The sequence below is a fragment of the Emydura macquarii genome, unplaced genomic scaffold (assembly GCF_026122565.2).
Source record: "Emydura macquarii macquarii isolate MOO-44397 ecotype Brisbane River unplaced genomic scaffold, CSIRO-AGI_Emac_v2 contig_1390, whole genome shotgun sequence".
Taxonomy (NCBI): Eukaryota; Metazoa; Chordata; order Testudines; family Chelidae; genus Emydura; species Emydura macquarii.
This window is the reverse complement of record NW_027131527.1, coordinates 14,134,498-14,160,494: the sequence shown is the minus strand read 5'-3', so window position 1 is coordinate 14,160,494 and position 25,997 is coordinate 14,134,498. Positions and strand designations below refer to the sequence as shown.

Here is a 25,997-nt window from a genome sequence, read left to right as displayed (position 1 = left end):
TTCCTTCTTTATAAGGCCCAGGTGCCTTCTTCAGCCCACTTGGACATCAGGTAATTAGTCAAATAGGCACTGGACACTACTTCCTCTTAAAGGGGCAAGTCAACCTATGACAAGGCCCTACTTACAATCAGAAGCCTTATGAACAATGACATTTTCTTAGCTAACATCCTTGTCAACCAATAATACCATCAAATATGTGGTGAAATAACACAGCAAATGTTAGATATGGTAAAATCCATAGTTGTAAAGAGACACCATTTGTGGATCCATGTCTGCCCACAGACAAGTGTATATGTAACAGGGGTGGTCTTTCTCCTTTAAGAATAATAGGGGGCTGGGGCCAGCCCCTGTTCCAAGTCAAGGCTTCTTTAAGAGCAGGTGTTCAGGGAGGAGTAGCAGAACCAAGCTGAAAATGGGGGCCAGGCATCAGTCAGATGACTACCTCCTGAGCGTGAGAAATCCCTGCTATATTAAGGAGGGAGCTAAGAGAGACCTGCATGAGGGATATCGCTGGGGTAGAACAGAACCTTTGTGGGCTGGGAAACTGGTCAGAAATGAAGCATAGAAAGGAGGGCAGTGTTACTCTGTCCTAAAAGAGAAGCATTTGAGCCCAGGTTAGAGGGCTAGGAATGACCTGAGGGAAAAGACTGGGAGACTGGGCTGGTTCAAGGGAAGGGAGTGAGTTTGGATTTGAGTAATGGGGCAGATAGCTCAGTTGTTCAGGGTTCCCAAGGCCAGGAACCCATAGTAGTGGGTAGGCGTTGGTTCCCCCTGTGCTGCCATCTTGAGAAGAGATGAACCAACCCCTGGTATTAAGGGGAGGGATGAGAGGCTGCTTATACTTCCACCTAATGAGGTGATGCAGTGACCCCTGTGACCAAGGAGAGGATGAAGAGACTGAGCTGAGCCCAGGGGAGGAGCAGTACTTGAAGAAAGGTGGAAGAGCCTCTGGAGAGAAGGGCTGTGCCCACCTGAAGACAGGGACAGAAGCCTTTTATCTTGTGTTGTTTGGAAGGCATGGACTTTTTTTTGTGACTTGACCAGAGGACTAAGACACCTTGGCAACCAAACCATGCTGAAGGCCGAGAGAGCCATCACAAACAAGGGTGATTGCAGCTTCACACTCCACCATTTGGGTGGCACGGTCTGGGGCTGCACCCTGCTACAATATATACATTGGTTGAGATTTTCAAGGCTGCTTAGGGGATTTGGAGGCCCTTTTTCCATATGGTAGAATTGGGCCTCCAAATCCCCAAGCTAACTTTGAAAATTCCTAATTGCTATCTTTTTTTATAGCTGTTTATACCATTTTTATTATGCACCTACTTATGGAGCATGTGACATTGCTTGTGTCAATCATTCTTAAATGAGATGTTAATTTCTTTTTAGAAATACTGAACCTATTAAACTGAGATTTTTTTCCCCTGGGTGTTTTACCTGAGCTCGTTTGAACTGTATTTCTCAGAGTGCTCTTGTAATTGACCTGCCTCAATGCCAGCCTCCATCATTCTGCTATAGTTTGGTATAGGATAAGATTTACTGTGTGGTTATTGCCATGACTATTTTATATGATACATTCCTGCTCATTACCTGAAATGATCATAACTTCAGGGCCCCCCCAAGCCTGCTTTCTGAAGCAGAAGACTCCTGCATCAGTAACATTTATTCTGCTGTCCTTCACAATAACTCTGAATTCTTGCCAGAGGAAGATTTGACGTTCTGACTCTGATACACAGCAGACATCACTAGCCACCTGCTGTCCCCTCACTCAAGCCAGGGGTCTGAAGCTGTTCTGGAAAAGCCTGCTACTTTTTGTCATGCAGCTCATCACCAGCCTGCTTGTCTGTTACATCTACCACTGCTATTTACCTTGCCTGAAACACAAGGCCAGAGATGTGAGCCAAGCAATGACCACAGGAGCACGCCTCACTCTAACATCGTCCTCTTCTGATCAGTGCTCAGTTCGGGCCATGTGTTCCAGTGGGAACATGGAGCACTGAGAATCTGTGGGAAAGGAGAGGACCAGCACTGGAGGGAAGGGCTACTGGCAAAAAACAGGGACAGTAGAAGAGAGAGAGAAGTTACTGTGCAACCTCAGGGTGGGCAGAGAAATATTTGAGCCGAGAAAGAATTTGATTTGAGGGAGCAAAAAGAGAGAAAAGAAATCTCTAGGGGTTACAGGACAAAATGGGGAAGAAATAACAAAGGAAGACCAATGGGAGGGGAAAAATGTCTCTAGTCTAGAAAAAGGGAAAAGAGACAGAAGAGAAAATGAAGGCGTTAAAACCAGACAGAAAGGAGAAGCTAAAACACTGAATGAATTGAAGATGGTTTTGGAGGAAGAGAATAAAGACATTTAAACAGGAAAGAAAAGTAATAAAAGTAGCCCACAACTTTTATGTGCTCTGCCCCCTAGGTTTTGTAGCTTTTCCCTGGCAAACAGCCCACAGCTTCATAAATATTTGGGAAGAAGGATTACAAAATATCTTGACTGTGGAGGGTTTCCAGATTTTTCCAAATGTTACACTTGGTCATATATTTTTAAAATAACATACCATAACAGGTGTGTGCAATTAGAAACGAGGGTTCTCAGATATGGATGATTGCTGATTTGCTAAGCAATAAGTATTGTATGGCAGTACAATAATAAGTATTGATGTTTCTTATCCAGCTGCATGGAATCTAATTCTAAACTACATAATTCTAGAGCATTTGAAAAATAAATTTTGGGGTACTCTATTAATATTACAAGATGAAAGCCTACTAGATGAATGACCTATTTAAAAATATTGACAAGTTTTTCAGATAACCAATTTTGAATGGAAACATAGTTAAAAGCAACATTGTCTTGTTGCTTTGAGTATTTGGCACTCTAGCTTCGTACCTACTCTGGTGTTCTTGCTTCTTTGTTTTCCTGTTATTGTTTTTCTCTCTCAAACATAAATAAATAAATAAATAGCCTTAAATTCAGGCAATTGGTTTGTGTCCTTCCTTTAGAAACATGCTCTCCTAGTACTCCCCTCAGCTACATATGCGCCCCTCTAAGTAGATTGTGGAATGCCTTGCCACAGGAGGCCATTAGATTGGATATTTAGCTAGATAGCAAGAATATTCAGTTACCATAATTAGTGATGATGCATTTTGGGAAAAGTGTTCAATCTCGTGCTTCAGGACTTAACCTAGCCTCTAACTAGTAGACCCAGGATGAGAGCTAATGTGTATGTGTTGAGGGACAGATCATCCCACATCTGCAGCCTTCTTACACCTTCCTCTGAAGCATCTGGCACTGGACATTGTCAGGATACTGGAGTAGATGGACCTCAAGTCTGAGTCAGTCTGGTAGTTCCCATGTTCCTATTATTGCCATTTTGGTTTGTTTTTTCCCAGCACTCTAATGAGGAGATGTTATTTGCAGACAAGTTCTGGATTTTCTTTTAATAGTTTGGCATCTCTATCTCAAGCTGTCTCTTAAGCTTGCTCATCAGCCGATGGATTATTGGGCCACTTCTTTGTTTTGATGCTGTTGTAGTGGTCCAGAGCAGTGATTCTCAACCAGGAGTACATGTATGCCTGGGGTAGAGGTCTTCCAGGAGGTACATCAACTCATCTAGATATTTGCCTAGTTTTACAGCAGGCTACATAAAAAGCACAAGCGAAGTCAGTACAAACTAAAATTGCATACAGACAATTACTTGTTTATACTGATCTATATACTATACACTGTAAGTGTATATTTATATTCCAGTTGATTTATTTTATAATCATATGATAAAAATGAGAAAGTAAACAATTTTTCAGTAACAAATTGCTGTGACACTTGTATTTTTATGCCTAATTTTGTAAGCAAGTAGTTTTTACGTGTGGTGAAACTTGGGGATTCGCAAGACAAATCAGACTCCTGAAAGGGGTACAGTAGTCTGGAAAGGTTGAGAGCCACTGGTTCAGAGTGATGGGGAACATCATGCTTTGACTGTCAGCCTTGACGTGCATTCATCTTGGAAATAATAGTAGTTTTATTTTTCTGTTGCTCTAGAGGTCTCCATGGCTCCCACAAGCGCTGGACTCTTCTTTTCTCTTCCAATGAAGTTAGCTATTTTGAATCTAGAAGGGACTAGTGTCTGCTTACAGTGTGGTATTCTAGGTGAACATAGGCAGAGTCTTTTGAGAGCTCAGAAAGAAATTGTGAATCAAAGAGCAAAGACACCTGCAAATCCATGTCTCCCTCCATCACTGCTGTGGTATAGTCAGGTTAGGGACAGGAGGTGAGGGAGAGCCAACCCTCAGTTACCTAGTGGCTATAGCCCTTAAAAATAGAATAGCCATAACAAAGACAGGGTATAGTTTGTAGTCTGGCGAGGCATCAAATGCCTATTCCTGGACCTTCTGTATATTACACGTGTGCACGCAGGCACACACATAGCAATACCTTTTCTATTTCTGAGAGCTGCATTTTAAAGAGGAACTCTTTATACAGTTGCAACCACAGTTTAATGAGAGCTTGAATTGCCAAGCTAAACCAGGAATGATTTTCAAGTGCATGCTTATTTTTGTCACTGGCAAAAGGCTGGTTGGGCCTTTCTTCAGAAATACTCCTTTCTAGGATGATTTCCAGGAGCACTAAGGTGTCCTAGAGGTCAAGACAGACTAAGGTCTCAAATCATTAATGGAGCATATATAAAGGGCCACTGACTCAGAGAGCGAAAACTAATGTGCACTTACAAAAACATTCCTCTACGTCTGGGCCCTCGTTTGCACCTGTAAGTATGGAAACTAACTCAATGGGATCAGGATTGGGGCTCACATTTCATAATGTCCTTAAACTTTAAAAGGTGGTTAAGCTACGTTGTCTTCTGTTCCCACTGATGCTTTTGAAGTACCCCATGATTTAAACACAATGAGTAGTTTTCTTCATTTTCTTCAGGAAGCAGAAAATACGTTTTTTGTGGGTGGCCTGCTGTGGGCTGGTGACATACAAGAAGCCTAAGGTTTTGTGTATATTGAAGCCACTCGAGACTGCTCCTCAACTTAATTTTTTGATATAAGTATTGTGCAATCACTTGTTACATATGTTGTTGCCAAGGAGACATAGTATGGTGTCTCTTTTAAAAAAAAAAAAAAAAAAAAAAAAAAAAAAAAAAAGAACATAAATGTGTTGACTTCTCTGCTTTATGTTGCTTCCTGGCTTGGAGAGACATAGCCCTTTAGGAGAGAGGAAAAACTGATCACAAAGTAACCCCTCAAATATCAATGTGGCTGGGTTTTTTTCAACTGCATAATAGCCTTTCAAATAATATGCAAGCAGAGCCAGCACAGGCACTTGATAGGACAGTGTGAGAAGGGATCTAGTACTTACTGAGCAGGGAGATTTGCATCTCTGATAGGAATATCAAATGTCCAATAAGAATGTAATAGTTGACCTGGTCAAGGAAAGCAAGAATTCTGCTACAGTGGTTTACAGGGATTTATACCAGCATGATGTGGAAAGACCAGTGAGAAATAATAGGAGAATCCTTGGATTGGTGATGCTAGATTCTAGGCCAGAACTGCTGTGTCCAGAATGTGTTCCAGGAAGTAAAATCTACCTGGTGAGCTGTAGCGCTGAGGAACCACAATACATGGAAGAGCTTTAACAAAAAAAGTGTAACTAAAAATAAACTATGCTTGAACCCTCCCTGAGCAAAGAGGAAGCTAAGACTTTCCACCAGGGTCTGATTAAGGGAACTTCTGCTTGGAGAAAGCCTCACAGGATAAATACCAATGCATATTAAAGAGGAAACATCTCATCTGTAGGAATATTCTTAAAGGGGAAGGAGACCTTTTTTGCTGCTATGTCATTTGCTAAAAGGAAGAAGAACTCCTCAGTGATGAACTTTTTAAAAACATTGGAGGCATTCTGATCATCGTGGAATTGCTGAACTGAAAACCCAAAATGTTATGATAAGTGGTGCCTTGAGTACAGGCTAAGATTCCAGTGACTAATTTCTTAAGGGTCCCCCAATAAACGAAAGCTAACTGTACCCTTCCCTTCCACAGAAATAGAAAGAACCATCTAATGTCATTTCAGTGATCTTATTCCTTGCTCTTGACTATTCTATACAGAAGAAGAAATAATGTACTCTTATTTCTTATAGCTATCCTTCCCCTCCTGCTTACATCAGCTCAGAATTAGGCCCATGGTATATAGATCTTCATTTTTGGGGCATTCTTGTATGTGCTGTTCACTGGGAATCAGTGATGGTGACTTGGAATCATTCCAATTAAATCATCCTTCATTTCAGGGGAAAACAGCCAAGGAAGAGAAGAAAATGCGGACATTGCAACTGAGGAGCCTACAGTATTTGGAACGATACATCTATCTGATCCTCTTCAATGCCTACTTGCATCTGGAGAAGAAGGACTCTTGGCAAAGGCCATTCAGTGTCTGGATGCGTGAGGTAAGAATTTTCCAGCCCCTACAGTTAGCACTTGGGGAAAGAACATCAACTGCATTGAGTGTGTGTTAATGGGGCCTACACTCAATTGTGTATTTGTGTTGGTGGGGAAATGATGACTGGCTCAGGCAACTGATTTTTCTGATTTTCAGTGTATTTATGACCAAAGTTTTCCCCAAAGCAATATTTCATAAATCTGTTCTTCTCTCATGTTTGTAAGAGGGATCAGAAATGGGGTGGATTATTGAACCTAGCCTTTTACCTTTATATATTGGCTTTATATGCTAGCTCACTCACAAATCAAATTCATTTTGGCTGGATGCTGAAAAACTATTGCCTATTAAGGGAATGGCAATTTCTGAATATGGAAAAAGACCCAAGGTATCCTCCTCGAGCTACTGTATAGGATAGGTGCAGGCCAATAGAAGAATTTGCTCCAGTTCTTTCTCTTGGTCCACTCTAGCTAAATAAAGAAGACCCGTGATATAATTTAGAACCTGTTTTTTAATGTATTGCCAGCGACGCAATTGTTTTATTAGATATCAGCAATACACAATCCTAGTATGCGGCAAAACATATTGCGCCTTATATGGATAGGGATTGCTAAAAGGTTTTCCCATTTACCTCCCATTTAGGTATATGGAAGGTAAGCATCCTATCTGAACTAGTGAAGTGTGCACTTAAAAACTTCCATTGACTGTGTGCCCCAAAGTGTGGATGCTTAACTGCATTTATCCAATCCTTTGGTCCCCTAGTGTTCATCCTTTCCCCACGGTAGGCTTTGTTCAGCAGCATCCTCCATTCCAACTGCAGAAGTAGTCCTTCCATTCCAGGTTAGAAGGGTCAGGGATGATAGAGTGAGTATAGGGACCTTCCACAACTTCCTCCCTCCGTAAGCAGACTTTCCGAAAACCTCACAAACACGTATGTACTTTAGACACATTCATTATAAGGGATTGTAGTGATGGTTTGGGCTGGTCCATGGTTGTTTTTTGTTTTTGTTTTTTGGGGGTTTTCTGAGGGGGGGAGGTCAGCGGCAGTGGCGTTAGACTTTTATTTTTATGTGAACCCTGCTATGACGTTTGCCCAGGGCCTCATTTCTACTTCCTCATTGTCAACAATTGCTCATAGCCACTAGCTCTTCATCTTGCCTCCACTCAGAGCTTTCACAGAAAGAAATACAGACCTCCTAGACACTCTTCACTCGCAGTCACATGTTGCTGTAAGTCCAGAGAGGGTTGTTGCGACTGCAGTCCTCATGGATTCACTCTCATGGAAGACAGCTATTTTTTTCCTTTGATCCATTTTTCACAGTAGGTCCTGATTAGTATCTGAATGAGCACTTGTATTATGATGTACAGTGCTGTGTCACATCATTTGCATCTTCATGTCCTGATGCAGTCTCCTGATACGGGGATACAATATGATCATGTTGAAATTCCTAAAATAGCTTTAGGGGTCTGTAATTATCCTGCAGCGTAGGCACGCAGGGTGTGGAACTATCCCATGAATTTGAGGATGGATGGTAACCCAAACACATAAGCCATGACCAAAGAAAAAATCTCAAACCCTTTCAAGAAAGTTTTAGAGATTAATCTTGTATATATGTCCCATTTCTTTTGACCATCCAAAATCCTCCTGCTGTGAGCCTGAATGTTTGCTATTGTTTAGGGTGCTGGTAAAATGGCAAGTGGCCCTTTATGGAAATGTCCTAATTTTAAATTGAATCTGCCTCAATTTGACTCATTCAAATAGCGGTCTTAGGGGCCTCCTAACTCTTTTTTTTTCAGTCATGTTTAAAACTACTGACTGCCTGTTTAAATAGCAACATTTTGGGCAGGAAGGAGGCCTTGCAGCCCATCTAAGTCCCTCCACCTATCTGTCTGCTTTGCTATCCTGTAATGTTTTTTCCCCCAAATGCCTGTCTCGCTTTTACTCCTGTTTTGAATGTTCTCAGTTACATCCTCTGTTCCTTCCTCTGGTTGTGCCTGTCCTACACAGTGAGTACTCCTGAACTCCCAAAAGTCCCTGCCTTTTTTATCTGCAGTTCATGCCCTCTTTTTTGGAGTCACCCTATGGTACAGTCCAACCTGTGATGCATCCCACACTTTAATTTAAACCTGAATTAGATTAACTGAAACCTATTCTGGGCAGCTGGCACTGTTTGCATTGTTAGAAAACCAGAAGGCAATTATGGTTTGGCAGTGCATGGATTCCCAGAAATTTCCCTTCTTTACTCCTTCTGCCTCCGCATTGTAGCCAGTCCTCCATTCTTGACAAATAGGAGAGGATGGCATTTGTTCTAGTGCCCATTAGCATCATGCTTTTATCAGTCAGAGGTCACTGCTGAGTGATGCTCATTATCCCCCTCCCTGCCATCATCTATCTCAGGCAAAGTGCATCTCAGCATTCCCAAGCTCAGACCTACATGAGAAAGTTGCACCAATTTATTGAAAGTGTGATTTTTTTTTTAAACTGATTTAGTTTAACTGGTGCAAAAGGCTATATGTATGTTCTTAGTTTGGTGTAAACCAGGCTTATTTTGGTTTAGCTTAAATCACTTAGGAATCGGTTTAAACTATAAACCAAAATATGTGTCCACGCAGGGTTTTGCACAAGTTTAATTAGATCACTTTTTAAAAAGGGATCTTCTGTCATTGTCACTGTTTAACATCCCAGCACTGGTACTGTGAGATTTCATGATGTTCATCACTAATGCAAATTCCTAGCATCACTGGGATGGTTAATACAAGTGTAGAAATGTGAAGAACAGAAGCTACCTTCTTCTTTCCAAATGGCCTGAGTAAGTACCTGGACAATGTGATCTCTTGTGTTGCATGTAAGGATGTTGACAAATAAGAAAGTGTTCAGTAAAGAAGTATGTGAATTATTTAAAGTCTAGAAAACCTGCCTTACAAGTGAGAGATGAAAGAAGCAGCTCAATCGATTTAGTTTAACAAAGAGATGGTGAAGCAATGACTTAATCATGATCTATCATTACTACATGTAAAGAAGATTTCTGATAGTAAAGGGTTCTTTAATTTAACAGACAGAGGCATAACAAGATCCACTGTCTTGAAGTTAAAGCAAGACAAATTCAGGCTAGAAGTAAAGCACATATTTTTAACAGTGTGGGTAATTAACCATTAGAGCAGCTTACATGGGATCTGTTCTGTTCTGTCACTTGAAGTTTTTAATCAAGTGCTCTAGCTCAACCAGAAGTTATGGGCTTAATGTAGGAATCAGTGAGTAAAATTCTATGGCCTGTGTTATACAAGAGGTTTAATTAGATTATCATAATGTGTCTTCTGGCCTTAAATCTATGAATGAAATCCTGCCCCATTGAAATCAATGGGAGTTTTGTTATTGATTTCACTCAGATCAGCATTTCATCCTGTGAATCTGTCACTATGCCATTGCTCCTTTCCTCCCTTCCCAGTGCACAATTAGCTTGGAATAATAATAATTTTGCCTTTAAGATAAAATAATGGATATTTTTCTGCTTCTTTCTTAACCCATAATACAAACTTGAAAGCCGTATCACCCATTGTATTGAAACATACATCTCAGAGCTCCTGTATACGTTTACAAACTATAGCCTCAGGGGAACTGGGGTAATGAAAAGTACTCCATTCAAAAATTCTCTGTGTGGTGTCAAATGAAAGTAAGTAAGTGAAGGAGTCCAACTTGAATGCATTAATGTTCATACATAGGCCACTCTTAAAAGATGACCTGGGAAGGGAAAAAAATTGGGATTGTGCTCTCTTTTACCAAATTAATGTATAAAGAAGGTCTGAAAACTTCTGTGTCTAGAGGGGAAGGGGTGGGTAGGGGGAAAGGTCAAGGTTCTGCTTTTTTAGCTTCTCCCCTTCCCTTCCCCCATTTTGTTAAGCATTAGAAATTGGTCTTGTCTGCCCTGACAGACTCTGTGATGACTGAAGAACTGATGAAATAACAAAAGTCAAGTGTGTGAAAAGTGAGCAATTGAGAGGTGAAGAGAATTTTAGTCAGTGTTTAAAACCCTTTCACTAAAATATTCTCAGTTGAGAGCTTTAAGCTACATTCCTGTATCTGTATTTAGACACCTAACTAAGTGGCTAGATTTTCAGTGGTGGTGACCACATAACAGCTCCACTGAAGTCAGAAGGAACTGCTAAATGCTCAGCACCTTTTGAAAAATCTGGCCTCTGATTTAGATACTTAAATAACTGTAGGCATCTGCTTTGTTTTAAAATTTGACTGGTTTCATTTTTTTAACATCTATTTAGCATCAATAACTAATGAACATTTTGGATAAAGGATGTTTTTTTGTTAGAATAAAAAACTACAGCCTTTACATTAAGTGTTTGAGCTTTCAGTAGCCATACTCTGAGGGCTAGACTACACTTAAAAGAGTGCAGCTGCACCGCTGTAGTGCTTCAGTGAAGACGCAACCTACATTCCAAAAGTCAGTGGCAAGGTTGATGGCAGAATTCTCCCATTGATGTAGTGCTGTCTACATCGGAGGTTAGGTTGATATAACTGCGTCACTCGGGGGTGTGGATTTTTCACACTCCTGAGCGATGTAGTTATACTGACCTAATTTCCTAGTATAGACCAGGCTGATATTTCTGAGGTAAAAATCAGACAGACAAAAATTATTTAACCACCTCTCCTCCAAACAAGCAGAGAGTTAGGCCCTTCCTTACTACATCATAAAGACGTTAAACATGGGTACAAGCCCAATTTTATAAACAAGAACAAACCTTTACAGGTCACCTTGAATCCTAGTCAGAAGTGATTATTCTTGGTGAAACTTTTGAAGTTATGAAAACTTTTTGGAAGTAAGGGAATGGACAATATAAATAATAAAGTCACGCCGCTCCATAAACTAGACCAAACCCTGCTTTGTCTTTAATGCTGGGACATTGGTTTCTGCATCTGATGTTTCAGGGTCCCTTTTGGGAGTAGTAATTCCAGTGGTAATTGCCATGACTGAGACAGCTGCTGTCAGATGGGAACAGCTGAAGGGTACACATATATATTGTGAAGCCTGTTAATTCTGGACCCAGATTGCTTCCCCCCACACCCTTTTCCTCCTCCTCCTTTTTCTTTCCTCCTCCTGCCTCTCAGCTGCTATGGGTTGTGAGCAGTAATGTGTGGTTTCTCTGTGTGGGGGAGATTCTTGCAGGAATTTACCAGTGTACCCTTTTGTCCTTTCCTGCTGTCTCCGCACACTGAACTTCAGAACGTCTGGCTTCTGTGTTGCCGTTGATGTGTTAATCTCAGCCCATGGTTTGGTCAGATGGACGTGCACAGAAGAGAATGGAATTTATGTGCATTCTTAATAGATTATGGCTGATTCGTCAGCTTTTGCCGCTTTGATGTTCTGCTTGCTCGTTTTTCTTTCCTGAAGTGAGTTTAGCAACAATAAGAAGAGAATATATGTACTGGAGAATGTAGCCAGAGGGAGCCTTTCTCTGGAGTAATAACCGTACCACTTTTGCCATCCTTACAAAGGGACAGTAGAGTGAAAATCTCCCAAATAATCTTATGATGTTGATAATGTCACCATCTCATCAGCTGGTTTTACAAGTAAGGGAGCCAGGGGAAGGAAACTTGCTGCAGGAATATTTCTGCTACCGCTAGTAGAGTGCTTTTTGGACTACGTTAAAGAAGGCTTAGCATATTTTGATGGTGGGAGGAGTTACTCGTTAGCTAATTTAGCTAATTAGCTAATTAGCTTTTAATTTATAGCAAGGACTTTGATGAGAAAGTTTGGGATGGATGGATGCAGGTTAGGATGTGGGGATAATTTAAGTGTTTGTCTCACATTTTAAGAGCTAAGAAATAATTGTATACATTTTCAATGTGTGGCCATAATTGCAGAGATGCCTTTATTGTGCGGGACCATGCTGTCTGACTCTTGAATCTGGCAAATCCAGAGTTTTCTGTGATAGTACCACAGTGTTCTGCATTAGTGGGCCACTTGGGGGCATCTTAAGCTGTCTCTTTCAAGAGTTTGAGCAGATATCCGAGGACCAAGCACAACTCTACAACCATCAAATATAGTTGGTACCCTCTCCAGGCCAGAACTCGCTATCCTCAATTTCTCATTTTGTGTATCTGGGACATGGCCACAGCTAGCATGGAGGGAAGGTCCAAGTCCCACCTTCCATAGGATGGTGTGGAAATGTGTTGTGTATTGTTTCTTAATTTTAAAAACCTGTGTATTGGATAGGAAAGAGATTAAGGACCCATCTACCAAACAAGTATAAACAGGTGTTTGCAAATATTCTGTGGCACTTTTATTAGTTAGGTTTGTTGTAACTATTTGTGGCCACACAGCAGCATTTTTCACAACACAACTATGTGTCAACTGAGTTTGTGCATCCACACCTACAACACTGGTTAAAGATGTTTGCATCTGTGCATTCTGGGGAAATCTGAGCCGCTATCCTATATTGGCTCAGAATATGCACAGCGTGGTGCCAGCAGCACGTGCAGGAGTGTGCTCTGGGATGTCCTGCCTAACTGCTTGCATAGCCAATAGATAGATAACTGGCCTCATTCACATGGCAAAACAGGTTACAGGAACACAAATGTGCTGACTTAGGCCCCTTGCAAGGGTGAAACATAATGAGTTGCCATGGTTACTAACTGAGTAGAGACTAACCTTGTTATGGCCAACCACCAACCGGCTACAAACATAGTTAAAAAATTGTATTGCAGACAGAGCTTTAATCATAAATTTGGGGTGATGGTGTTTAGCAACACTCCTGTTTACCTCTTCAGATGGTGATTCAGTGTGTGTGTGCATGTGTGTGTGTGGACATGCACATATATAATTTTTGTAACATGAATTTCCATTTCTTTTGCATCCTTTTTCTGCTGTTTCTCTTTCCTGGCTTATACATGTGGCGAGTATCATGAGAGGTTAATAGATTTCTTGTCCGGGAAGTAGTTTTGGACTAAGACGATTTTATCTTTGTCTGCCAGCAATTTTGTTAATGGGGCCTTGTTAGGGAAACTTTCTTTCAGCACACAGCATACGTGAACCCCCTCTCTTCCCACCCATAAAATACCCATGCTAAGACCCCCAAATTTTCCCCCCAATGTTACTGTTGAAAATGAATCCTGTAGTTTGAAATGGCATGGCTATTTGTACTTCTCTAAACCAACAGAACAGGAAACAATACAACTCTTCAAACAAGTCTGGGCTGGGTCACGTCTCTAGGGGATGAGGTCATGTTGAGGAAATGACGGAGATAGAGTGCAATCCATTAAATTGAAAGGACGCTTGTTGGGGCAGTGAGGCAGAGACAGGCTGCTTCTTTCTTTTTTTCCTTCTCTCTTTTTATGAGGTATTAAACTGCCCCTTGAAAGCATTATCCTCCTCCCTATTATTCCCAGGCACAAAGGGCTTTTTGAGACTTCTCCTTTATCAGGACTTTGGTATCTCTCCTATCCAAGCAATCAACTCGCTCTATGCAGCAGACCTACTCTTTTGACGCAGGGCAGGTTTTGTAGATGCATGCAAAGGTTGGTTGAGTTGGTGCATTCACCACATCTCTCAATACAGAGATCAAAGTTCTGTGTGTGGAGCATCCGGAGCTGTTGGGGTTAGCTGAACTGCACATTTATACACTGCTCTGCAGAGGTAGGCAGTCCAGGAAGTCCCAGTGCACTTAAATGTAAAACCCAAACAAAGTTTCATTTGCATGGAATTAAGAGTACTTATTTGCAACTCTCAGTAATGCAGTCAATGAAAATCAAGCAAATCAATGGTCAAGGCAAGTGGAAGTGAGGGTCTGTGTGTGTGTTTGGGTGTTAAAGGTTATTAGATGTCCCCCATCATTGTAGAATCAGAGCACCTGTAAAACCAACAGTCATGCATCCTCAGCACATGTAACAAATCCTCAGTTAACATCTTAAACTATCACATGATGCTTAAATCCTACATCTTCAACCCAAGTTAGAAATCTTTTTAAAAATGTAAATAATGCCATCTAGCCACAGCAGCTGAAAGGGAGCAAACTGCATTCTGCTTCCATGGCTAGTTAAATCTTTTGGCGTCCAGGTGGTCAGATTTCCCATGGTGATGCAGTATGACAGGATGTCATGAATTCTGCTAGCAAGAGTTAACCTGGACAAAGGGAGAGGGTGTTGGGGAGAAATATGCTAAATAGGAAGCTCTCCCTCCCCCACTGCTTTTCTATATCAGACTGTTGTTTTTGCTTCATGCTGTTGTACATATTGCAGTGTGAACATACCTCATTGCACGTCCCACCTTGAAGGTTTAATTTAAAGCTAAAAAGTTAAATATTCTGGCAAATTTCAGCTCTCTCCCATGTCTCAATCCTTCAAAGTCTTGATCTTAAAACTAACTGAATGCATACTGTACATGAACACAAATCAATTCTGAATGCTTCTCTGTAGTGAGGCCTGGTCTGAAATACCCTCCCCCTATACAAAGCCATAGGTTTGTTTCCTCTAAATGCAGTCCTTTATAAAAGCCACTGTTCTATTTTTTTAAAGACTTACTGGGTCCCAAAGACCCTTTTCATAAGCAGGATTCATTGTATAAGGAAGAATAAGCTTGATTTGAACAGCATAAGCTCTGAGTCTGAAACTGCAAACCACAGGTCTAATTTCTCCAGGGAGAAAATACAAACTCCATTTCTTTAATGTCATTCATACATGCTTTTAACGCACTCTCTCTCTCACACACGCACACGCCACACCAAAACCCTGGATCCAACCAGCCTGAAACGTGGAAAAGTTCTGATCTGGAAAGAAACATCAGTACATGATTTCTTAATTTATTTGGATTTATACAAATCATACATACATACCCTGGTCTCTTTGCTTCATATTAACAATGCAAATACTACACCAGCAAAACTAAGCCTAGCAACTTCCCTCAAATCAGGAAAGAAAATAAAAACTAAAACTACCCAAGTCCCAGCCCTGAACACATCTTTACCACCTCAGAACCTGGGAAAAGAGATTAGCTTTTCAGTATGCCCTGAAGGCCAACAGATTCAGGCTATATTGGTGTAATGAGGTTGCCTGTACCTTTAGGGGCTGGTGACCTAGAGCTGGCCAGCCCCATACAATTAGCCCTGTCTGCCACACCTGGGGCGGGTGTGGGGTTTAATTAGTAGAACCAGTTGGGTATGGAGGAGCTGTTTCGCCAATGACAGGAAGCTGCAGAAAGAGAGGAGCCCTGGGAGAGAAACAAGAGTGAAGCTGGAGTGAGAGAGTTCAGTAGAAGTTTGTGAAGGCAAGGAATGGCTGCTGGGCTTGAGTACTCTCTAGGGGACTCTAAGGACATGTCTACACTGCAATTAAACACCCCTGGCTGGCCCATGCCAGCTGACTTGGACTCAGGATAAGGGGTTGTTTAATTGTTTAACTTTATTAAACTAAAAGTGTTCCGGAGTGAGCACCTCTAGCTGCAGCTATGGTGATATCACATGGGAAGAGAGACATTATTGTTAATATAGATGAGTGCATAGGGCTCTATACATTTACAAAATCGTGTCCACGCATCTATGGTGCATCAAAAACAAAAATAAAATTGAAAAAGCAATGTCTGCAAGTGACATGTACTGTTCAGCTGATGTGCTTAGAGTGACAGTAGATTATGGGTTTTGAATTACCCTTATATTTTGTGCAAACCTGTTTTAGAAGTTAATGTTGAAGGGAAGCTGGAAAGACACTAAATTTGCACCTGAAGAGCCTCAGTACAATGAAAAAGGATCTTCCAGGATTAAGTAAACAACGAAGAAGCAAGTGGGGTGTACATGTGTGGTGTTTAGTTATTGAGTCATTCTGAGCGATGTAGGAAGGTAAAATAGAGTGGACAAAGGGAGGAGAGGGGGCTGGGACTCTCTCTCTCTCTCCCCCTCCTTTTAATCTGTGCATTGAGATTAGCCTCTCTGTGTAGGCAGTAAGTGGGGAGTCTCTGGCTTGTGTGCTGTGGGAAAACCTCCTCCCCTCTGTCTCAATTAGCCCTGCTAATTCATATTGGCATGTTTGATCTTTTCGGAGAGAGATGAAAGGGGCATCTGCCAACTCTGGTTACAATCAGAGCCTGCCCGATCTCGATTGAAGGGACTGTGCTGGAAAAGGACATTCATCACGTTGAGGGAAGGGAAGAGGCGGGGAGGGGGAAGAGAACTGTGCCCTGTCCAAATGCAAGGGGAAGAAGGAATGTTATCTGTACTGTGTTACCCAGCAGTCTCTTTGAAAACAAAATTGGAGTTGAAACATGCTCCACTGTGTTCAACCTGAAATAGCTGAGGGAAATGGCACCTCATTTATTTCCTTGTTTTCATTGTCAAGCGGTGGGAGTGGGGAGGGAGAGGCAGCCTAAGAACTTCTAGTGCCCTGAGCAAAACTGAATTACAGAGCTTGCCCCCAGCCTCTTTCCTCCCCCATGTGTGGTTAGACATGAGAGGGTATGAAGCAATAGATATCTTTGCTAGTCAAATGAAGCATTGGGATTCCACATTCAAAGGGGCCACCAGAAGCCCTCTTCACATTCTTAGAGCCTGTTTACACACACAAGTAGTATTTGTACAGTTAAAAGCAGTACAACGCCCTAGTGTGGCTACACCAGTATAAAGCTGCTTAATAGCTATTCTTGTACAGGCAGGGGAATAAGATATACTGGTATAAGCTACCTTTATACAGATAAAAATGCATTCACACAAGGGATTGTACCAGTATAACTCTAGTATAAAATCACACCCCTAACCAAAATTGTTATTTTGTTGGTACAAATACTGTGTGTAGACTAGACCCTGGTCAGAGAGGTTATCGGCATTGCTGATGTGCCAGCAGCGAGAGACAGAATCCTGAAATTCTAATACTCCTGCATGGTTAAAAATACAGGCAAGGGTAATGCTTTGCAGTTTTAAAGGAATTCATACTTACACCTGGCCTGTACTTAAAACTTACACCAGCATAGCTATGTTGGTCAGAGGAGATTCTGATGTCTCTCTCTCCCCATAGCTCTCTCCCCATCAGGAATATCTAAGGTTTTTCTCCCTTACACGTTCCTACATGGAAACTGTAGTCTATGGGTCATTTAATTCTCTGCTCTTGCATTTTCGTAGAGGATTTCGTTATCCCTAAAGCACCCTTAATGGATGGGAGGACTGGCCTTGGCTAGTCTGGAGTAGCAATTCCAAAATGTCTAGGTTGTTCTATTGCCAAACTGCATTCACATCTATGATTTTTTTATACTAATACTTGAAATTTCCCTTGCCTTTGCTTCCTTTCCACTTTTGAAGGACTCTAAATTAAGAGGTTCAGTCTGTGCCCTGGGGATTCGTTTAGAATTTTTGTTTTCCTGGCTCATAACTCCACCTGCCCTCGGTCATTTCAGGCATCATGAAACCAGGGGGTTCAGCGCTCATAGCTTAGAGACAAGAACAAGGTGTGCTAGCACCATGAGCCCCCTCACCATTTACAGCCAGCCACCAAACACGTCACAGTTTTAAAGAGTCGTGTTAACCCTGTGTCCTGGCTAGATTCCAGCCTGGGTCATTACACTTTTTAAGTTCTGATGCTCCTTTTACTTACACCAGTAAATGAAGTTCCACTGTGAGAGGAGAAGCAGGCCCTTCCTGTCTAATATCCCTTTGTTCTTTCAGTTGGATACAGTATTTTCCACTCCCCTTCTAAAATGTTAGGTGGCACCACTTAAATAGTGGTATGATTCCACACCAAAAGTGACTCTTTATAGTGGCAGGTGATGATCCTTGTATATTACCTCTGTAAAGTGCTTGGGATGTTTCAGAATGAAAAATGCTATATAAATATAAGTAAGGCCCAAAGTCCTATGCAGCAGGAAGGCAAGAATTCAAGACTATGTTCCCAATCCCCTCTCACCTTTACAGTCTTCCCATCTCCCATGCAGTGCAGTGCAGTACAGTACAGGCTGTACAGTATCCTTTATTTTTGCATTTGATATTACAGTTATGTTGCATTACCCCTACCTGTTCAGCATGCTGCTGATTTTATTTTTATATTGATAATGCAAGACTGCATTATGAAAATTACGGGGATGAGGGGGAAGCTGAGAGTTTTGTGTGCTGTGTAGGAGACAAATGAGGTGGGGGCTGGTAATATGAAGAGATATGCACTTCCTCTCTTTCGTCCCCTTTCTAGGCAGGAGTGAAAGTCACTTTAAATTTGGGGAGGGAGAACTAACTTCCTCATTTCCTGTTCCAACAAACATTGAAAGCAAATAGCTGCCCCACTGCATCCTGCCCTAATCTCTGCTTCTACTCCCAACAGCAATGGAGAAGTACAAACTAACGTGTGAAATAGTTAACAATGATGACATACAAGGTATCTTCATTAGGGTTCAAAGTGAGATGAATGAAAGGAGTTCACCCTTCTCAGAGTTCTAGCTTCAAGCAGTGAGCAGATTTCGTCAGGTCTGACTGCATTGGTTTACATTCACTTTATTTTGAAGGCTTTCTTTGCAACTATATCAGGTGGATCCTTAATTTTTTTTAATATAAATGAAAGCTAAGATTCTGGAGCTAATTCAAAGAAGAAGCTGCCATGGTTCCAGGGCTAGCTGTACCTCAGTTCCCTTTCTGGTCTCGCTGAGTGCTCTTCCTCAGGGGATAGGCCTCTTGATCTTACCCGTTTTGGATGGAATTTTGCAGTTCTCCCATTCTTAGGCCAGACTCTGGTTATGGTACCTTGTGCACACCGTCTGCTTATCACACCGCAGATTTGATTAGGTTCTAGGCACCTGCATTTCTTCCCTTTGGGAATCTGTGACCAGTGCTACGGAACAAGTATTTTTATTGAGAAGTTGGAACAAAGAATTAGAAAAACAAGAACGTATTTTAAAGCAACAAACAGCTGACACGCACATTTAGTCTCATCTAATTCCAGGAACAGAACAGACCCAGCTCATATTCTCTTAAACCCCCATGATCTTTCTTTGTGTGTCTGTATCGATCTCACTCTGACTGGTTCCTTCTGACAGGTTCAACAAAGTGCCACCCTCCCACTGTGGGGTCTGGGTCAAATTACCATATTGCTGAATAATGTTTGTGTTTATGGGCCCAGATATGAAATACCCTCGTGCCTGACAATCGGTTTTTTCAGTCAATTGAGCGTGCAGTAGGGCCTTTCTTGGGGAATGCCCTCATGATAGCCACTCCAGTGTTTAAACAGTTAGATCCATTCAGTCTCAATGGGTTGTAATCCCTAGCCTGATGCCTGCCTGTCTCCTGTGGGTGAGTGCATTGGAACTGTCTGCTCCCCTTTGATAGTCTAACACACCCTCTTAAAAGTCAAGTGCATAGAGCACAATTTGGTTAAGGACTGAAATATGCAATTGATAGAAACACTTTTGGCCATATATATCATCACAGAAGGACAATCATGTGACTGATTACATGGCCATGTAATCAAATTATGCAGAAGGACCTGAATATAAGATGATATGATCATCATCATTTTCAACACCTTAGAGTACAACAAACCTACTGATAGGATTAGGATGACGGGTTCTAAAGTGATGTAAACAGTTGGGAAACATCACAAAGAACTGACCTAACACTGACTGTTATTGAATTAATTTTTGGCTGGTCGAATTTTGGCAAAGGGGAAAGTTATGAAAAAGTCCTTATTTTGCTTGTGTGAAAATGAGTGCCCTCTGCATTACAGAATACAATGGCAGCTTCTCTGCTACACTTTTCAGTAGTTCACTAATTAGGTGCAAGATTGGCAGCTAGCTTCTCAGGCTGACAGCAGCTGGGTGGAGAGACAGAGATAGATGAAGGGTGTGTGTGGAAGTGGAAATTCTGGGAAAGGATAAGATCAAGTCACTTGGAGCATCCCAGTGCTGAATGAGAAACAGGCATTGAGACACTAACTCAGACAACAGCTGTTTATTCCCTGCAGCAGCTTTGTTACCTGAAACATGCAATGAGCATGATTCTCCTCTAGCTGATATCAGGATAGAGGGACAGAGTTCAGGTTGCTTGTACAACCTTAACTTCAGCATTTCCTGATTGCGTGGTTCCCTTTGCACCCTTAACACTCTTCATTGTGTGGTGGATGACAGGAAAAACACAGACTGTGGTGTATGTGCATGTAACATTTTAAAGAGTAAATCATTCCATAAGAATCCTGATTATCAAACATTTAAGACCTCTGATCTCAGTGTTTTGGTAGAAAACTTCTCTCTATGCCAACCTCTAGCTCTCACCGAACTGTGCAGACTCTAAATTGATAGCCCTTTCTTTCTTAAGAAACATTTTTGACACATGCTGGATAACTTCTTGTATGGGTCTTTATCTTTCCACTGAAACCAGATGGCACCTTTGCATTGTATAGATGTGTCTACATGTCAAACCCTGTGTATATTCACTCTTTAAATGCCTTTCACTAAATGTTTGTTTTTAGCCATCATGCTTTTGTTGCCTATATAAGTGCTCAGAATATCTGAAAATCTTATTTTTAAAAATCAGTGTATGGGAACATGGATAAAAAGTGAGCTATACAATGGCTTTTTATTTTAAGCATGTCGACTATTTATCTAATTCACAACCTTGGGGTGATGCATCAGTTATCTCCCATTCCCATGGATAATGCAGAACACTTCTCCTAATGAAGAGGTTGTCATGCATTATCAGGCTGCATGAGCTGTCTGTTCAGAAAGTCCAGGCATTAACAGAAAATGAATTGATTGTAACAGAACTGTTTCTTTAGCATGCCCACAGCAAGGGCAGCGTATGTACACTATTAAAATCTGTCTCCCTTCTATCCCTGCTCATTTCACATATCCATGAGAGGGGATGGGTGAGGCAAAGCTTGAGGTACTTCAGGGGAGAGGTGCCTGGCTTATGGATAAAAGGAAGTATTTGGGTTGAAGTGCTGTCAGTACCTCTCTGCCCTTCACAAGCACTACATTTTTAGTAAAAACAAGGCAACATTGTAACTTTTCCAGGACTCCGCCAAAGCTAACAAACCCTGCAAATGCTAACACAAACAGTTAAAAAGTGGCTTATAAAATGTTTAAGCACCAGATGTAGGAAAGTACGAGGTTTTATTTGTTACCATATATATGACCATAGTTCAAGCTTTTGTTAGGTTAAGTATGCATTGGACCTGTCACAGCTCCTCTAACTTCCAGCTCTAACAACCACCATAGCTCCTTTAACTACCCAGACATCTGTTGGAAAAGTAATACAGCAAAACACAAAATTTCCAATAAGTTCTTGGACTATATTGGTGGCAACTTTTTGTTTCAGAAGGTAGAAGAAGTAACAGGGGGCAGCCATTTTAGATTTGATTCTGATCAACAGGGAGGAATCGGTTGTGAAATCTGAAGGTGGAAGGCAATTAGGGTGAAAGTCATCATGAAATATTGATATCATGATTCTAAGGAAAGCAAGGAGAGAGCGCAGCAGAATAAGGACAATGGACTTCAAAAAAGCAGACTTTAGCAAGCTCATAGAACATGTCAGTAAGGACCCATGGGAAGAAAATCTTAAAGGGTAAAGGAGTTCAGTAGAGCTGGCAGTTTCTCAAGGAGACAATATTAAAGGCACAACTGCAAATTACTCTGTTATGAAGGAAAGACAGGAAAAATAGTAAAAGACCAATATGGCTCCCTTAGGAGCTCTTTAATGAACTGAAAATCAAAAAGGAATTGTACTAAAAGTGGAACATGGACATATTGCTAAGGTGGAATTCCAAAGAATAACACAAGCATGTAGGGACAAAATCAGAAAGGCGAAGGCACAAGATGAATTACAGCTAAAGGAACATAAAAGGCAATAAGAAGAGGTTCTTCAAATACATTGGTAGCAAGAGGAAGTTGAAGAAAGTGCAGGTCCTCTACTTATCAGGGAAAGAGAAGCTAATAACTGAGGACATCAAGAAGGCTGAGTTGCTTAATGACTGTTTTGCTTCGGTCTTCATTAAAAAGGTTAATGGTGATGAGATACAACTAATATTAACAACAAGAGGGAAGGGACACAAGCCAGAATAGGGAAAGAACAGGTAAAATAATATTTAAATAAGTTAGAAGTATTCAAGGTGGTAGGGCCTGATGAAATTCATCCTAGGGAACTTAAGGAACTAGCTGAAACAATCTTTAACCATTAGCAATTATCTTTGAGAACTCATGGAGGATGGGTGAGGTCCCAGAGGAGTAGAGAAGGGCACACAGATTTCCACTCTTCATCCTTAAACAACAGAGAAGAGTAGAGGTACTATTTTGTTGGTGGCATTATTCGATATTGTGTAACTCAATATGCCCAAATTAGACTTTTGGTGGGGTTTTTTTTGGTGGGGCAGGTTTGTGAACCATGCTAGTATTGCTGAAAGGAGCTGTTAACAGAGGAGACCAGAGGTGCTGCGGTGTTGCTAAAGATTCTTGTAGTAGAACAAGTTTTGCATCAAGCAGAGGGAGAGAAAAAATCCTTTTTTCTTTTTTCCCTTTCTTTCCCTAGAGGTATGAGGACCTGCAGTAGTGGACATCTGCCATCTTCCCCCATTACTCTCACATCATTATCTCTACCTTTGTATAGAAAAGCACATTTCTGTGAGAGTTGCCCTTCTTGTTTTGTGTGGTGTTCTTTCTAATCCTGTTCATTTACCCAGGTGGTTTTACATCCAGGGCACCAGGAATGCCATCCTGGTAAACTTCTGTGCTCAACACAATCCAGTCTATATACTCAGAGGAATTTAAGACTCTTCCTTCTCCCTTTCTCCCTCCTTTGCTTTCAGGTGGCAGCCAAGGCTGGAGTCTATGAGATCCTGAATCGTTTGGGTTTTGCTGAGTTTGAGAACCTAGAAGACAAGTCTCTCTCCAAACTCCGCTACCGCTGGCAAGAACAGAACCTTAGCCAACTTCCATTCCGAGGGGAGTTCATTTAGGACCCGACACTGTGAAGGACCTTGGGAATTCTACATTTCTCCAGACTTGGCTGGCTCTCTTGCTTTTTATGGATGGGGGGAGGGAGAATTTGCCTTAAGGAAAGACTTTGTTTCCAGAAGGCTTGGAGGGGGACGGGACACACCTTAAACTGACTTTAAAAAACAAAAATTTATAGTGTTCTGTTAGACACAATAAAAAAATACTGTAAATTAAATAATAGACAGGTGTCTAATTGAAAACATGATGTAACCTTTAAAAAATCTCTGAAATGTTTAAAACACAATCTTCTGAATTTAGTGAATGTATTAGCAGCAAGTGCCAAATTTTTCATGGCCTTTCTCACTTTCCCACTATAGCAGTGCAGTATATGCACTATATATAGAGAGTCATATAAATGTAAAAGCATTTGCAGGCCAATTTGGGATTCATGAAGAATCCCGTAGGCACTAGAATGAGATCTGGATTTTTATGTTTGTGCATATTTATTACACTTTTTAAAATTAACTTTATTAACAAACTGGAGGTGTTTGAGAAAAATATAAGCTAATAATTTCCCACATCCCTGCTACAGTCAAGACCCCCTATTTCCAGTGCCTGGATGCTTCTGCTGCAGTATGGCACCAAAGTTTCTGTTTAACAAAAAGCCAAGTTTTGTGGATTCAGAAACAAAAAATGAAATCCTGACCCCACTGAAATCAATGGGAGTTTTGCTATTGAATTCTGTAGGACCAGAATTTCACACAATGTATCTAAAGCAGTTTAAAAAAAAACTTCAGAGGAAACAATAAAAAAAGAAAGGATTGGAAAGACTGAAAAATAAAGTGAATCAAGAGTGTTCAGATAAGGAATAAAGTCACATTCCCATTATCACATCTGAGGGAGAGAGGCTGGTTGCAGAAGGTTTGGTGGGCAGAAATGGAATAGTCAAGGGCTAGCATGAATAGGATGATAAAATAGGATATGAAGAACAAATGCACAAGCACGCAGTCTGTCTCTGTCAGAATCTGCTTTTATCTGCTGCCAGCAGTGCACGAGGTGAATACATCAAAAATTAAAGTGTTTGGTTTTTTTTAATTTTTTTTTTTTTTTTTTTTTGGAAAAAAATAAAATACCAAGAGTTGTGTGTTTTAATTGGAATCATTCATATTGCTCCTTCAAAATCCAAGCACCGAGGTTTCCATTTGTCAGGCATTTTATTTTTGGCTTCTTCCTGAAGAAGCATTTTGTTTTTGTTTACTTTTTATAAATGCAATGCGCCCGATCAAGTATTTCACATCTCCAGTGAGATATTTTAGGGTTTGAATTATTTGCTGGTGTTATAACTGAATAGATGAATTAGTAATCTGTAAGAGGCAGTTGCTATTTCTTTTTCTTTTGTTACTTGTAACACAGTTGCCTGGTAGCATAAAATATTTTCACTTCTCCTCATCCCCTACAGTAACAGAAAGATGGCTGTGCTGAAGTGACATAAAACCAATTTAAACTTGCTCATTGAAGATAGTTTATGGCACCAATATGCAGAGAGGTTTGAAACGGCCCTGTTCTTTATTGATTTCTGTTACAAACAGATGTATATCAACTTTTGTGTTCAGTTCCCTTCCTTTCTTACAATGGAACATATACTGTATTCTTTGCAAAACTACTGTTCAGCGGTATGCCTCCACTTTGTTTCTAAATTCTATGTGATCTTTTGGGCTTCCCCAATGGTGTGTTTATTATGTCATTAAGGTTAAAGATCTTTGTGGGGAGTAAAGTGTCTAAATACCTTTGAGGATCTGGGCCTAAATGTTCCCTGATTTGCCAAAAGAGTTTTGCAAGAAATTCTTTTTACTAACCTGATAACGTCATGTTTTATAGAGTGCTAGTACAAATCTATCAAATGACAAGTTGCCTGAAAGTTGCATCTTTAACATTTCTTGTAACTGGACAAAGACAATTGTGCTTCTCCAAATGGACGTTGTTCCTTAAAGGTATAATAATGTTTGGGGTGAAATTCTGGCTCCATTGAAGTCAATGGCAAAACACCCAGTGACTTCAGTGGCTCCAGGATTTCACCCCTTATGTCCACATTACCATATGCCATGAATGTTCTATTTTTGGTTTCAAAAAAACATCTCTCTTGTACAGAATCTTCCTTACTGGGCTTTAGCATTATTCTGCCTAGACTGTCATGATAAGGCAGCAAAAATGGCTAAAAAATCAATATGTAAAGCACATTTGGTCTCTTTACCTCTCATAACCAGTCTAAGAAGGGCATCTAAGCACCAAATCTAGAAAAAACTGGAGACAGACTGTGCCTACCAGTCCCACAATGGAACATCATATAGATCCTTTCAGGCATAAAAGGCTCTGGTCATTCAGCAGTTGATGCAACTGATGTTCTTTGATGTTTGTTAATGAAATTAAAATTACTCTGAAAGGGGATTCTTATCTGGGATCTAGGAACCTGTATATGGGACAGATCTGGGGCCACATTTCTTTTTGTGTACTGAATAGAATGCAAACTCCTGTGAACAATGGGTAAGGGTGTGAGATTCCTTAACAGACTTTTGTTATATTTTCAAAGGGAGCGTTTCTCTTTTGACCTTGATTTGGGCATTTTTGAATGCTGCTTTTTTAACCTATGGACTTGAATGATCCAGCTGCATGCTTTTAAA

General features: G+C 40.9%; 1 protein-coding gene across 6 annotated transcripts in view; it reads left to right on the top strand.

Moving 5' to 3' along the window:
• The window catches only part of PALD1 (phosphatase domain containing paladin 1), a 166,002-nt gene extending 141,531 nt beyond the window's left edge, over window positions 1-24,471 (top strand). For 5 of the 6 annotated variants that reach the window (XM_067552681.1, XM_067552680.1, XM_067552679.1 and 2 more), the window contains 2 exons: window positions 6,279-6,434; window positions 23,190-24,471. In XM_067552681.1, the coding sequence (XP_067408782.1) occupies window positions 6,279-6,434; window positions 23,190-23,339 (306 nt within the window). In that variant the 3' untranslated portion in view covers window positions 23,340-24,471. Of the gene's footprint in view, window positions 1-6,278; window positions 6,435-11,658; window positions 11,790-23,189 lie in introns of those variants that run through there. The other variant, XM_067552684.1, reaches the window with a different exon arrangement.
• Window positions 24,472-25,997: the final 1,526 nt, after the last annotated feature.